The sequence below is a fragment of the Acanthaster planci genome, unplaced genomic scaffold (assembly GCF_054643075.1).
Source record: "Acanthaster planci isolate LZ-2023a unplaced genomic scaffold, COTS_SCS Contig115, whole genome shotgun sequence".
Classification (NCBI taxonomy): domain Eukaryota; kingdom Metazoa; phylum Echinodermata; class Asteroidea; order Valvatida; family Acanthasteridae; genus Acanthaster; species Acanthaster planci.
Window position 1 is genome coordinate 21997 of NW_028257737.1, and position 15920 is coordinate 37916.

The 15920-nt window shown below is 41.9% G+C and overlaps 2 protein-coding genes across 3 annotated transcripts in view; one reads left to right on the plus strand and one right to left on the minus strand.

The window, feature by feature from the left end:
* Positions 1–15920, plus strand: part of LOC147795235 (E3 ubiquitin-protein ligase TRIM33-like) — a 29983-nt gene that overhangs the window by 2360 nt on the left and 11703 nt on the right. The window contains exon 2 of one of the 2 annotated variants that reach the window (XM_087132177.1): positions 1760–3887. The exons of the other annotated variant lie outside the window; for it this stretch is intronic. Within the exon in view, the coding sequence (XP_086988303.1) occupies positions 1777–3708 (1932 nt within the window). The 5' untranslated portion in view covers positions 1760–1776 and the 3' untranslated portion in view covers positions 3709–3887. Of the gene's footprint in view, positions 1–1759; positions 3888–15920 lie in introns of those variants that run through there. 2 annotated transcript variants of the gene reach the window in all.
* On the minus strand, positions 3881–14775 carry LOC110978276 (uncharacterized). Its single transcript, XM_022233151.2, has 5 exons — positions 14503–14775; positions 10548–10937; positions 9722–10060; positions 7164–9391; positions 3881–6858 (listed from the first exon to the last, which is right to left on the minus strand). Exons 1-5 carry the CDS (start codon positions 14576–14578, stop codon positions 6571–6573), a joined length of 3321 nt encoding a protein of 1106 aa, XP_022088843.2. The 5' UTR covers positions 14579–14775; the 3' UTR covers positions 3881–6570.

The window sequence follows — 15920 nt, forward strand, 5'->3', positions numbered from 1 at the left end:
AAATTAAAAGTTATTAGCCACAAAAATAAATCTCACCAAAAATAAATAATCACGGGCGAACAGCATTTTCATATCAAAATGTAAAGGGTAAAACACAAAACAAACTCTAAAACATTTATAAAAGAAATAATCTAAGAAATAAATAACCAACATCTGAAAACAATATGCCCTAAAAAGTTCCCAAAATAAAAACAGTAAACAAAAATACAAAATAATTGAAAAAAAAAAAATGGTCCAAACCAAAGGTCGCCAGCAGTTTACTTCAATTTTTCACAACGAAACTAAACGCAAATCATTAGAAAAATTCTGAAACAATTTTGGTTGTAATAATACTTATTTTTTTGGTGAAAGAATTTTCTATTGATTTGCGTTGAGTTTGTTTGTAAAAAAACCCGGGCTGCCAAAAGGGGTAAAATCGGCCAAAAGAGTCAAAATTAATTTCACAAAAAATCAATCAGAATTTTTCTTATGATTTGTGTTTAGAGTGGAAATTTGAATTCGCATGAAAAACGAACCGCATTTCAGACAAATGGCTCTCGATCTTGAAAAAAATGAGCTCATATGTACAAAAAATTTATCAGTCTTTCAGACAGTGTCACCGATGATCTCAGGGGAATTCAACAAAAGTGTGAAAATTGAAAATCACATAGTATCATTAGTACATAAAAGAGAGAAGATGAAAACACTGCAAGTACCTGTAGAAAAGAGGTAATAATGTTATTATAATTACTGAAAGTGGGTCACTTGGGAGACATTCCCATAGGAAAATTTTTCAAACTTTACCGTCCCCTAATTCAATATTTAATCTGATCTTAGCCAAACTATGCATGTTTTCCTTTCAGACCCTAATCTATCATCTCTCAAAATGTGGGAGATAAAAATTTTCCTCCTTGAAATATCTCCCTAATGACCGATGCCTCCGTAACGGTTGAAAAGTTTACCACAAAATGTCTCCTAAGTGACCTATTTGGAAATATTAGTACATAAACAGAGAAAAAGACGACGCTGCAATTACCTGTGGGGGGAGCAAATCATTAGCAGAAAAACAGACAAGATGGATAAGCTGTAATAAAAACCAGGAAACAACAGGAGAAAATCACAAACAAAACTGATAAACTTAAACCGTCGACAGCAAGGAGGATCACCACGAAGGGATACAGCAACGGAAGGGAGCGAGTTCATGCAAGACTGCTGCAAACTGCTTGCTGACAACAAATCACAAAATCAGTGAATCGTTCGAAAAAATACTTTGCAGGAGTTATGCAAACACGTACATGTTTCATGATTTGGTTTAAAGTACCGCTTTTGGCTACTTCTTTTGTCACACAACTAATTTTTTCCTTGAAACGGTATACACAGAATGAGGCTCACCAGCTTAAAAATCACTCAAAATGTGCATCCTACCTGATTTGACTATTGACCTCAAATAGACCTTTAGGCTCATAATCAAAACTGCCACCCACCACTATTCCCATCCTAATCGCAGCTCCCGGGTACCTCGTGTCATTCACCTCTAAGCCCAGACACAAAATTAAGTCCAGGCTCTTAAAATTCAACCGCTATATCATGTTACCTAATTTGACCTTTGATCGGAAATTGACATTCGAGGTCATGATCAAGGGTGGCATCCACCCCCATTTTTTCCCCATTCTATGACAAATTGATCTAACATGGTTGGCAGCTATTACTTAAAAATGCCGTCTCAAGTTTAATATTCCATTTTTGGTGACCTACTGTTTTGTGACAATTTACGTTGAAGGTCGTATTTGTCAAATAATGGCAAAAGCTGCAACAAAAACCGTACTGGACAAGATCAGCAAGGGGCATCTGGAATGTCCCATCTGCTGCTGTCGCTACAAGGACCCCAAGATATTGGGCTGTCTACACAGTTTCTGTCTGAAGTGTCTGGATGAGATGACGAGCAAACAGAAGCCAGGGACAGGCAAGGTGACGTGTCCAGTCTGCAGGAGAGACACAAAAATACCCAATGCAGGATTGCAGGGTCTTTCTGGCTGTTTTTACCTTAGTTCTCTTGTTGAGGAATTCAACAGACAGGAAAAGGTCCTTGGTGAGGTGTCAAAGCCATCGCTTCTTTGCGAACAGTGTGAGGAGGGTATGATAGCTGTCTCAAGGTGTCTCGACTGTAAGGAGAACATCTGCAGGAGTTGTTGGGAAGCGCACCAGCGTTGGAAACTTACTAAAAATCACCAAATCATTGAAATACTAGACGAAGTACCCAAAGCGACGGTGTCTAAAACCAAGCCAGGTGAAGCCAACACCAGGAAGTGTAGCAAACACAACGACTACGCTTTTTGTTTTTACTGTGAAGATTGCGATGTGATGATTTGTGCAATGTGTGCAGCAACAGAACACCGTTCAGGAGAACACAGTTTCACCAAAATCTCTGATTCCATCGAATCATTCCGTGATAATGTCCATGCCAAATTGCAGAAATTTGAGCAACTTAAACAGCAGTTTGAATCCACTGAAGGATCACTCAACAATGCTAGAAAGAGATTACAAGAGAATATAGCTCGGGCTCTGAATAACATTTCGGCAAAAGCAGAAGCGGAGATGGCTAAAATCAGAATCAAGGTAGAGATCCTTACCGAAAAAGTGAACATAATCGGTCGTGACAGAGACAGTGAGTTCGAAAATGCACTGACACACATCCGTGAACAAGTGGAATGCGCGGATCAGATCGTCACAGCTGTGAATAACTTGATGCACGAAGCTGATGACTTCGAACTTATGGAGCTCAAGCCGAAAGTGATGCACAACTTGGAATTGCCGACGGAACTCAAGTGTGAACCGGTTAAGTATGACCAGTCGTTCATCGGGGTGAAATGTCATGATGTTGTCAGCAATGATGCAGATCTCGGAGAAATTTTCGTCAAAGAGAAATGGCAACTGAAGGAGGAGTTCGGCAAGGAGGGCACAGGTGAAGGGGAATTTTCTTTTGCCTGGGGTGTTGCATGTTTCAGCAATGGAGATATTGTTGTAACAGATACATTTTTAAAACGGCTGACGGTGTTTAAATCCAGTGGGCAGTACAAAACCTCAGTTGCTCAGGGGGATGATCAGCATCATCTAAAAGCTCCTTGGGGTGTTGCAGTGACCTGCGATGACCTACTTTACGTCACAGACAACGAAAAGGTAAAAGTTTTCGACAACAACCTACAGCCGATTCGCAGCTTCACAACTTCAAGAGAAGATTCAGAGGAACTCTCAAAGAGTAGCAACACTGGCATTGCTGTAGACAAGCAAAGACTAGCAGTGGTTAACAGAAGCAGGAAGACCATTTCTGTCTACGGCCTGGACGGATCGTTCGTTACATGCGCAATTAACGACAAGATTGACAATTACGTGGCAATTGGCAAGAACGATAGCCTGATCTTCGCACAGTACGAGGGTAAGAAGCTATTGTGCATTGACTTCAATGGTGAAGAGGTGTTCAGCGTTGGGGTATTTTTTAATAGCAGACCTGCAAAGCCAACTGGTGTTCTGTGCGATGATAGCGGGGACATCTATGTTGCCGTTCATTCAGCTGAAGCGGGAAACTGCGCAATTCAGCATTATGACTCGAGCGGTGCATTCGTAACAACAGTAGCTGAAGGGCTGTACAATCCGATAGAAATGACCTTCAATCACGCAGGTGACGTCGTTGTCGCAGACAGACATTCCATTAAGATCTTTGAGAGGATGTGATCGTCTAAATGCTGGGTTTATGCCTCCCTGGTAGTGAAGCTTTAGAAATGAACCAAGGCTTAAGAAATATTCTTTAGATTCTCCGAGCAACACTCAGTATAAATAAACAAAACAAAACAAAACAAAAAATAACAATAAAACAAATAAAGGTTACATTAAACTCAGTGCAGACTTATTTCTGACATTACACGGTTTATTTGCACATCAGTAGAAGTTTCTAAAGTATGACCAGTGCACGTATCATCGGCCCTTATTGTTCAAAAGCGTTCAGTATCGTAGAAAGCCCAGAGACAGAGAAGAGATTGGGCAAATAAATCAGATAAAACTTTTATCTTTACTATTTAACTATACTTATTATATATTTTCTCTATGACCAATTAAAGCAAAAACTGTAAAAAGATGTTTATTCACAAAGCTTTTCATAGCGACGCATATTTCCTGGTCAGAGCGACAATTTCACTGACGTCGAACAGTTACTTAGTTATTGCTGTTTAAAAGCCACTATTTAAATGAAATTTAATACGAAATTAGATTGCATTTCTGCCTTTGTTCTAGATATTTTAAACTCTTATAACTGTGCTCAGAGATTAAACAGATTTCTAAACACTTATACTATACCCAATTTTTAACATGTTAAACCTCGACATGTTTTTGTGTGCATTAAGGAATGTATTAAAACGCTAAGCGGATTTTTAAAAAGTACAAATTTTAAAACATTAGCCATTTCAATAAATGTGAGCAAAAAAGTGGGTACAACAGATCTCTAAACTCCAAAACGTTGTTCAGCAAGACAGTTAACTCCAGTACTACTTTTCATTTTCGCTTCACGATTCGCTTATTATTTGTTTTAGATATTAGTGTCATCACCCCTCAAGGCAGTTTGTTTTGGGCAATCTCACTCTCAGAGGCCTTTCACCGCCCCAAACTTGGTTGGCTTATGTATGATTTCTTTTAGAACTTTTCCTTCATGTAACAACAGCCACTGTCAGTACAAATGTGCCGTTTCAATTCAATTGGGAATTTGTTTTACAGTTATTTGAAGTTCAAGACCACACGCGTGCATGCCCTCGTGCATTACAGTAACTCCTTCCACGAGGCCATGCAGACTCGACGTATAGATATCAAAGATATATTCAAAGATATCATCCAAAAAAATAACAAACACAAAAAATTACACGGGGGATATTTCCATTTGGGCAGGGGCTTCAATGCCACTGATTTAGCATAATAGTAACGTCGGGTCAGGCAACCTCAAGCCATATCGCTAGTTAAGAAAAGTTAATACTTTATTCTGACCAAATGACCCGATAGTACTGCATGACGCTCAGAGAATATGAAACGTTACCCGTAGTGTAATCATTTACCTCCGTACCCCTGACCAATTCGTAGTCTGGCAATACAACTGGATTAGTGTTAACATCCCGAAGAGCCATCTTGGTAGGAAGTACCGTGGCCTCAGCCCCGGCCCATGAACCCGACCAAAGAAACAGCCCGAGTGGGTGAATCTTGGAGGCACTGGACTGACTAACACAAGATGGTATTCGAAGAAATCAAAACAGAGCTATGCGAGCCTCAGGTGATGCATTTTTCATGCATGTGTCCACTAACACGTATGAAGTGTCAATGCCATAAAGCTCAGTTTGCACCATCAAATAAATACATCGCCACACAACGAGGGAATAATTCAGTTATTTAAATAAATTCGCGCAATTATCAGTAACCAGTATAGAGTCGTGCAAACCCAAGCAACTGAACTGACTACAGGGGGGGAGGGGATAACCGCTGGTTATTTACTTGTGCCCTAAAGAATATGTCCCTTGTCACATTAGTCTGACATGCTGATCAAATCGGTTGCCTCGATTGATAACAATGTAATTGTGGAAGTCAATATCAAAGAAATTTTGGAAAGACGTTTCGCCCCTGTAGGCTATGCAACAACGTGAAAACTGTGAAGTATCAAGGTGTCTGCAGGGAAGACATAATCAACTAGTATACGCCTATATAATTTTTCCATTGCAGCTCTTTGGAATTTAACGTCACTCCTGTTCTTCCTTCATAAGAAACACAGCTGGATTTGTTTTACTGTTGAGTCTCTCTCTAGAATTCTTATCGATTTAATTAATTGCTAATGTAGACCGAGCCAATGAATGAAATTTGCCTTTTATTGGGGTAGGGTCTTGGCATTATATTTTACAATAAAATCATGATGTCAAGGCTTAATCTTTTTGGACGTTGAATAGAACTCATTTTTATACCCTTTGCAATCGTCGTTTCTCATGTATAAGTCTAATTTCAATGTGCATGGGGTTGCAGAAGTTTTCAAAGCCCTGAAGATGCATTCATGTGTTCGTTGAATATTCTTTCTTTTAACTTAATCGAAGTCTTGCAGACCTTAATGCGAAAGTTTATTCTATAATGTTTGGAAAGAAGAAGTTGAAATTCCGTTTCATGACTCAAGACAAATGCACTGATGCTGAACATACGAAACGCTGTATACGTATTTTAAATTACATGTAGTTAAACGTCCTTTTATTTTCAGGCACATATTTCACAATGAAATAAATCCCCTTCTTGAACATAAATTGCTAAAATCTAAACATGACAACAAATACTGAAGAATACCTCAATCAGAACAGAATCAGTTTAACTTTTGGTTAAAAATAAACGATTCAAATTCCAACTTTCATTCACTGATCAGACTCTAAAACTCGCCAGCTTTTATTGGGCTTACAGTATGTAACAACACAGGAGCCTTCGCCAACAGATGCTGATGTTTTACAGAATGGAGAAAGGATGTCAACATTTCCTCTCCACGCAGTCCAGTCCTGACCGAAATCAATTCACCATCGTTTATTGAACAGGCTACAGCTTTGAATCTTCCGAAGTGTCCGGCAGCGTTGACGCCACCAGTGCAGATTCTCTTGAACGATGCTTAGGATCAGTGGTCCCACCTGTCGTCGTGACTTCCTTCTGCATGCCGAACTTCTCCCTCCACAGGTTCCGAACCTTCTTGTTCAGGCAGAAAGCGGCGAAGATAAAGACTCCTTGGAGATAGTTGAGGATGATATAGATGTAGGAGAAGGCCAGGATGCCCGTCACTGACTGAGACACGAAGCCAAACACCCAGGTCACGCCCACAAGAGCGCATAGCTACAGATTAAGGATAATAATAAATGTTACTGTTAATTTAGGCATTGGACATGACTGCATTTCCATTAGCAACTAACAACAAGCAATTTGTGTCTAATTATAACAGTGCTGAAGTAGAGGCCATCAAATAATCACACACAAGTGCATCAACTACATTGTAAACAACTGCAACGGAATGTTTTTGTGATTTGTATTTAGACTAGCGGTTTTTTGTTGGTCCTGTGATTGTCTTGTGGGGCCTAGTCTTGTGATGGTCTTGAGGTACTCGACTTTAATAACACTGTCAATTTACATAATACAGTTACCCTGGCATAAATGACCAGCTCCTCCTTGGCATCGTCTAGCTTGCTGTGCTTGCGTACTGCTCTAGAACTACGTCTGTTTCTCCTGACACTGATGATCGTGCAGACGTACAAACAAAGGTTGAAGACAAGACTTAATGTCATAGGCACAGTGAAGGCAACCAGCCGAGTGGTGGCGTCTGAGATCCAGCAAATACTGCCCTGTGCGTAGATCACAGGCAAGGTGGGGCAATTGCAGTACTGGAGGATAATGCAGATGCAGACGATGAGGAAAGGAACACCCCAGGCAAGGCAGATATAGACAATGAGTTCCCGGGTATTGACCCTCCTGCGCCCGCTACTCGGCACCATGGACGTCAGGGTGCGGGCAACTTTCACCGCCAGCATCGTCATCCACAGGAAAGCAGCCAGCCAGGCAAAGTGCGCCACCACAGCTCCAAACTCGCATGCAGCCTGGCTCTGGCTCAGATAACCGGATAATAGAAATAGCAGGATCGCTAAGAAGAGCGCCACCACGAGGTTCATCGTTGCTATGCCGGCTAGATTCCTCAGGTCTGGGAACACGCAGTACGTCACGAAAGTAGCTGCAAGGGCGATTAGCGACAGGCAGCTGCCAACAAAAGAAAGTGCCCGGCGGACCTGCAGCTCCACGCCTTCTGGTACCGGTCCAATATAGGAGCAAACGACGACCGAGCCATCTGGTAAAAGAACAAACTCATCAGCGGACAGGTTATTTTCTGTTGCAAAAACGTGGATACGTTTTGCCGAAACCATAGAGTATTCTGTGTCTCTCAGAGTCAGAAGAGATGAGCAATTCAGTTCAGTCATCCTCAGGCACGACGGGGCCACACTTTCTTTCGCATACTGCGCATTTGAAATGTGAAGGAATCGCGCTGCTGCGAGAATACGCCCTGAGTAGTCAGGAAAAACGTCGCTCCCTGCCACGGAATAATTGTTGCAAAGGCTGGACACGTTAAAATGAAATGGCAAGAAAATCGACAAAGCTGATATGTTACAGGGTAGGGAAGAGTCGTTCACGACAGATTTGACAGAGCTATCAAATATGATCTCCAGGTTGCGGACGTCAGAGGCTGAACGTACTAATACACTCACAGACAGAGTCGACATCATTTGTTGTACCTTCGTCCCGACATGGAGTACCGTGGTCATGTGGTTAGATCCCTCTGTAAGACAATCGATGACCAGTGACTCGTTGTTAGATGGAAATGGAGAGATCGACGGAGCTGGAACGCACTCATTACCGTGGATCTCATATCCAGTTGCGCACGTTAGTACGCGGCACCTCTCCAGAAACGGGTCGAAGATCTGTCCTATCGAGCAAGACATCCCATTGATGGAAGACGAGGAGGAGAAGTCAAAGAGAACTTCAATCGTCAGGAAGCCGTCAAAGGGACTGCATATACCAGCACATGGTCCCCAGGGGTCGGGTGCACAGTACTCGGTACACGTCTGATCCATGCAGGAGCTATCTGGAAAAATGTTTTCTCCGTTGCACATGGCGCAGTGAGGGTTTTTGTAGCGAATGTAATTGTCTTCGACTTTAACAGGAGCGTAATACGCCTTACACCCAGCTTCCAACCGGCTTCCCCGAAATTCTTCCATGCATGTGTCTATCAGATGGGCTGAGCACTGCCGTATGATATCATGGCCCCTTGGGGGCGTCATTATCCAGCCTAAGCTCGGTAATGTCTCGTTCAGGGATGGGTAAAAAGTATCAAGTGATGGATACTGATCATCGTATGTGGCGGATACATCCCATCTTTTGAGCGTTTTCAAAGACCTACCGTTGCATATGGCACAGTAGGTGTTCTTAAAATCCACACCTTTCTCGTCATACACTGGCAGCGATCCGATGACATCCGTGATATTCACGGGTCTTTCGCATAAATCACGCGTGCCCTCATCCGTCCAGCCAGCTTGACAGCGATCTACAGCCACGTAACCGATATGAGTGAACTGACTCCCTGGTACCCAAACGCATCCAAACTGTTCAATGGAAAAGCCTCCACGGTTGAGTTCGGGCGGACCCGGACTGCACATACCCCCGTAATCGTAACAGCAGTCGTCAAAAAGACCGCAAACGTCGTCACATTGACAGTAGTGGAAAATGTCATCACTTGAGCCATTGATTGGATGAGGCTGTTCACACTGCTCTCGACACAGCTGCTTCGAGCCACAAAGATACGAAGTCTCTTCATATTCAGTAACCCCTGCATTTGTGAAAAAATAAGCGGAGTTAAAGATTATTTAGCGAACTTGAACCTCAGCTCACGACTTAAATGAATAAAACACACCCTAACATGAAAAAAACTACATCCAAACCACATCGCAGAGAAAAAAATCCACTATGTTTGTATTTTTGGGCCATTTCAGCCCAGCTTTCACGTTCGGATTTGGCCATTTCACGTATAAATGCTGAGGTTTTGTGCACAAAGGGATAAAACCCCTTGTTCTAAGCGCCATTCTAAGTGCCATACACACTGGGCATACCCAATGCATGCGTGCTTGTGGCCCACAGACAGAAAGTTAGAGGTGCTCACCAGTGAAACATTCGATCGTGAGGTACTTGGAGCACTCCCGCAGCGAGTAGTGCTGGCACTCGGTGAGGCTTGTTTCGTTCCCGATGCAGCCGATGTCCACGAACAGGTCCAAGTTCGGCCTGCGTTGGGGATCCAGTCTTTCCAGAGGGACCCTTAGGCCCCTGACAGCATAATCGGAGAACCCCAGTTCCCGACACGCCACGCGGCCTAGTCTCAGGCGATGGAAACTACTGCCGCAGATGGCCCTCCACTCGTCTTGCGGGCTGCAACGGCCTTCTAGGAGACCGCCAGGATCAAGGTAACTTTCCTCTACCAAACGTAGTTCGAAGTCAGGCATGCCTGTCAGCGAATCGTCAAAACCAAAAAAATACACCAAATTAAAACCTTATCACAACAAAACACAACAATCATATAATGCCCACTTTAAAATGGTGATTACAAAAGTAACCATAATGCAAACCACGACGGCAATTACTTCTTTCCCATTCCTAAATACCAGCACTATTTCAGTATTTTCGATTAACTTTATGTGGCAATTACAAGTCGAGTTTCGGGTAATTGTAGATGGGATCTACCAGCCAGAAATACCTAATAAATTATGTTCACCTCACTTCTACAGACAAATCGAGGGAAAACTGCCTAAAACCACTGAAAAAAGAAGGGCCAACACAAATAATTGGATGCTTCCAAGTTCTAGTCGAAATACATATGTCACTCCCTGTATCTTTTGAAAAAGAACGTCTTAAGCATGTTATGATGATTGTCATTTTTATTGATTTGATTACTTTAAATGGCTTTATTGGTTTGGTAAACACGTGTATCACACCTGAATATCCACAAGACAGCCACATGTCGTTGTCATGTGTGCAGGGTGGTCCTAAAGTGGGATCGCCGCTGGGAGGCAGAGGCTCCAAACTGCAGCCACCAAAAGTCGGATCAGTGCTGTCAGCCGCGCAGGACACCAGGAAACGTTCATTAGTGATGTTTACCAGCGACGCCTCGTCCGTCCGGCGGGATCCAGCATAGTCTTGTCCGCAAGCAAACGGATATCCCATTCGCCGGCACATCTGGAAGGGAACTGCGTTGTTAACCAAGAAGAAATCATGGCAAACAGCGGTCCAGGGAGAATCCGGGGACCAGCGAATGAGCACTCGCCCTTCGTTGGGGGAGCTTCCCATCACGAGTTGAACGTCGAGTTGATCGATGCTGAGTCGCACTGTGGGACCAATGTTACATTTGTTGACATTTAATCCAAAGGTTATCTATTACCCAAGAACATACCCGATTTAAACTGAAAATAAAATGCATATAACACAGTTAGGATTTCTGTCGTGTGCCAGACCCAATCAAGTGCCTGTACAATTGCCAAGTTAGCAAGCCTAGTTCTATATGATAAAATGGCTGTTGGTGTGCTAAGAAAGGCTTTCTCAGGGGCCAGGGGTTTCTCCAAAATCCAGTTTTATTTATTTTATATACACAAGTATGGCTACTATTAAAGCAAAGAAGCCAGTTACAGTTGCTATTTTACTGGGACTGAAAGCTTCATGCGGTAACTACAAGGAATATTTTAAAGGTAGAGAACATTTAATCATATTTTCTGGACAACTACTATGCGAGAGGACTGTCTTAACGGGGGAAATGTCCACTTTAATGTGAGTTGAAAAATTTCAGGTACCGTAATTTCAGTCCTATACTGCATTATTGATTTTTTTAATACGGGCAGTAAAAAAATTGGTGCTAGGTTATAACAAACAAGTATTAAGAATGGGAACCGATATCTCAACGCGGGCTTAACTTGAAACTGACTTAAATTAACACGAATTTTATGAGAAAAAGATAGTGACATATCGTGACAAAACGACTGCCTTGTCTTCTCCTCTCTTCCCTATTTGTATTTTTATATTTCACTTATTGAGCCTTCGCTGTTGAGGTTTTCGTCATTAACGCTGACAATTTATTCCACTGAAGAAACTTCGCATACCCTCAACAAAACCACTCAAGTAAGAGTGTTTATGGGACATAAAATTGACCTCCTCAGCCTGTGCAATTAAACTGTATACCCCTTCACAAAAAGTAATTTGTATGCTAACAAGACCGATTCTTAGTACGGGGGTACATTGTAAACCTGTTTTGCATTCGTGCCTGTACGCAACTACAGGAAAATGTACTGAGTACGTGACCTCGCACGTCAAACAGTCATTTTGCATTGTGGCTGTTGTAATTCAACATATTTGCAGCCGGCTGTCTGCTGTATGGTCACGTTGAAAGGAAGCTTAGTAACCTTGAGAAGAAAGATCGGCAAATCTTTTTTTGCACTCCTTTATCAACTTCCCAGGAAATACCGTAAACCAGCTACATTCAGTTGGCCCTGTGAGAGTTGAAAGTGAACCTTATTAATATCAGTGTTTACCTGTGTGGTTTTTTTTTATTGCGAAGCATTTAATTCTCTCGTCGATGGTACATAAGAAATAGAAAACAGTAAATAGAAAACAGAAAATAGAATAAAGTGTCTGCTTTTCGGCTGGCCGTCAGGCTAAACGTTTTTTCAGTGAAAAACCAACGAATTGCAGCCTATAGATCCATTCAAATAAATAGTACAGATCACAAGACGAAGGCCTATTATGTTGTAAGAAAATATGAAAAGCAATTTTTCCTGTACGTTACATTTGTTGCATTTAAGTTCAAAATTGACTGCGAAGATCTCTTGTATACACTCTGGTATAAGAAACGTACAAGCCTAGGGAAATATGATCCCCCTTCTCATTGTCAGCTTTCTTCGGGCTTGCGAGCAACAGTGCCCAGGGCACTTGGAAGGAATCCTTGTTGTCATTATCAGAAATAATTAATAATAGTAATTTTAATTCCTTTTCATCCTTATCCAAGATGTGGGTATTGTCAAGCAAGTAAAAGGTATGACATTGCACAACGTGACCGCGGCATCTGGGCCACAAGTTCCAAGCGCAAAACCCCTTGCGTTTCGGTTCAGGTGTTGAATACGATCAACTGATGCAGAAAATATAAAAACAAGAGTTGTGTAACGTTTCTATATTGAAGCAGAAAATATGAATTAAAAGTACCAAATGAAAGTAGCAAACTATTCGCCAAACTCCTAAATGCATTTGAACACTTCAATCTGATATAGGGGACTCTGCATGCAGTGTTCGTGAAATTCATTACTATCTCCAAAGTGATTCACGAGTGAAGAGTGTCCATAATTTACGTAATGATAACTGCTTGCCCGTTTTTCTGCTTTTACAGTGCGGTGAATGACGGACAGGCAGAAAGGGACACGACTATTTATTTCCTGCTGCCTACCCCCACAATTTCCTACTAATGCCTTTTTGACCAAAACTGGCAAGTTCAAGAAAGCACAAGAGTGCGCTGAACCCCTAGATATAATCGTGTGATCCAAAGACCAGGACTGGCGGCCGGGGGCCTCAAAGTAGTCCTTAAACTATGGGGGAGGGTAATCGCGGCAGAACGGAAAACTTTCTGATAACAATGAACCTGGCACAGACAGCAAGGATTATATTCTCATCCCAGCTTCGTTTTCATTCGTTCCGGTTTCATTTTAATTTGCCTGTACTTTTTATGTGGGGATCTCCTGTCCATGCTCGTCTGCTTTCACTATAAATGAATTAAAATGTGTAACATTCTTTTGTTAAATTGTAGATTGTGGATCAAAATATATCACAGTGAGTAAGACGCATGTGAGGTTTTGTGGTTTAAAATATTAGATAGAATAATGTCGCAAGCTGGGCCTAGAGTCAAGGGTTCTTGTGTGTTGCCACTTCACCTAAATAGTCAACACTTTCTTTCCGCTTACAGAGGTCAGACACCAATCGCGGCGACCGCGGACCATAAATAAACTGGCAACCTGTTCTGTTTGCTTCGTCATATTTATCACTCGGGTTACAACAAAGGAACGTCTAGTCGCCCAGTTAACGATATTCACAAAATTTAAGTGGATCTGAATTATCTTAAATCACAATCGCGGCGAGGTGGATCGCGTGAAATATTGACAAGACTCAAGTGTGATTACTAACTTCCATAAAGCCCTACATTCAAAACATTTAAGTTCCAGTTTGACGAAAAATAACAAAAGATGTGATACAGTAAAAGATCAATATCAGCGCCCACGAAAACGCTCAAACACGAGTTGACCAAGGCATGCCCCATAATAATGTTGCACGTACGGCCGCGTTTTCCAAAACAAATGACATGCACAGGCGCGGCAGAGGCTTGGTGGGGTTGAGGTCAAACGTTTGTAAAGTTTATATAATTTATAAGGAAACTAAAATACCTGCAGCGAATATCATACTCTATATACTAACAGACACCTCAAGAGTACAGCGGCTTTAACTAAACAGCAATGTACCCCATTTGGTTTGGGTAGTAATTAATGGTATGGCGAAGCAATATTCAATCAAGTGCATGTGTAGAAGGAATTAAGGTGGTCCAACACTTTACACTCACACAAAGACGGTAAGCTCGCGGACACTGACCATGTGGAAACTATAGGAAATATGTACACTGTGTACAAGGATCAATGTTCCGAAATTATAATCAAAGCTAGAATAGTGCGCAATTATTTTCAAATTGCAAAGGTTGAAGCAAACTTTGGAAACGTTTACTACAAAATGTCGTCACAGTGCCATTATACTATCACGGACCATTGGTTCCCTAACACAAGTTAAACTAGTAGGCACTGTACGCTACTGCGTGTAGGCTACAGAAGAGAAAGTTAAAACAACGAAACAAACAAGCAGTGCCATACTCACTGGGTGGTACCCGCTGTGCCACAGTTGTCACGAGTTTCAGAAAGAAACCCAGAAGTGTGAGAAATGACATCGCCATCGGACTGCGCTTGGTTTAAACCATCAAGCAGCTCCGTGTTGCAATGATCGACCAGTACGTGTCAGTTTACAATCCTGTTCTGTCCCAGTTCTGTGTGCCGAAGGCCGTACGTATTTGATGAAAGGTTGATCAGATTCCAAGCTGAACACGCAGCTCAGTAGCCAAGGTCTTTGGGAGAGGTCATAGGTGCGCCTGCGCTTTGTTCGGCTTCGACGCCGCGCGCAATTTTACTGAGGTTAAAGCAGGCTCCAATGACGTAATTCCGTCATGGAGCACACAGGACTGCCTGGCCAAGGGTAACGGAAATGTTTGAGGCAAGAATAACAGCCTCCGGTCAGTTGAGATGAGAATGATTCTGAGATAAACAAACTCTACTGATCGAAAAAAATTAACAAGTCAATAAAAGATAAATAAACAAACCAAACATTAACACACCTTCAATGGAAATCAAGATCTCATAAAAAAACACACCCACGGATTCTAAATGACAGTGATCGGCGAGAAGAAATCTCTGAAGGGTTGTATGTATTCAGCTCTGCATTGTTATGCGTTAGCTCACACAGATCCATGTTTTACAGTGGTGTGTCTGTGTGTCGTTAGTCGTGTTAGCCTTCGTTTGTGTACGGGCCTTTCGGACTTAGAAGTTGACGGGAGCTGTGCCCACAGAAGAATCTATATCGATGAAGGGACGGTCTCCCAACTTCTATAGTAATTAAAATACGATGAAAAGCGTGGTTAACTTGAGTGTACTGAATTATGGACCGTCATAAAGAACTCGCGTTGTACGTCATTCTGGGAAAATATTCAGTTGCCAAACACTGCAGACCTGATAAAAACGGACGATTAAGACTGTAGACTGCTAGCTTATTTGATAATTTCCATTATTGAAACTGTGACTTTAAAAATTTAAGTTAATCATGTTTTATTTACCTTTACACGAATGCCCATGTTGGAGGAGCACGATGCGCCTTTTCAAATCCACGTCTAGAAAAGATATCTTGCCCGAAGTGTTGCTGACCATAAACACGAATGAAGGCGCGATCTTGTTCACAAAACAAAACCTGAATCGGACTGTAAGTACAAATATAGTTTTACCGAGAAAACAAACGCAGCATCAGGCATAATTTTATTCAGTTACAAGGAAGTGTCGATGCTTGTTTCAGATTTACATCTTCAATTAGCTGTCAGTCTGTAAACGTCTTGAGGCTATGCAATACGAAAGCTGCCCTTTGTTTAGCTCAAATAAAAATCAGTATTTATTTAAAGAAGAAACACATAATTTTCTTATTTGAACAGAAGACACACCAGGAAACAATATATCATAATGCGTTCATTGGGAATT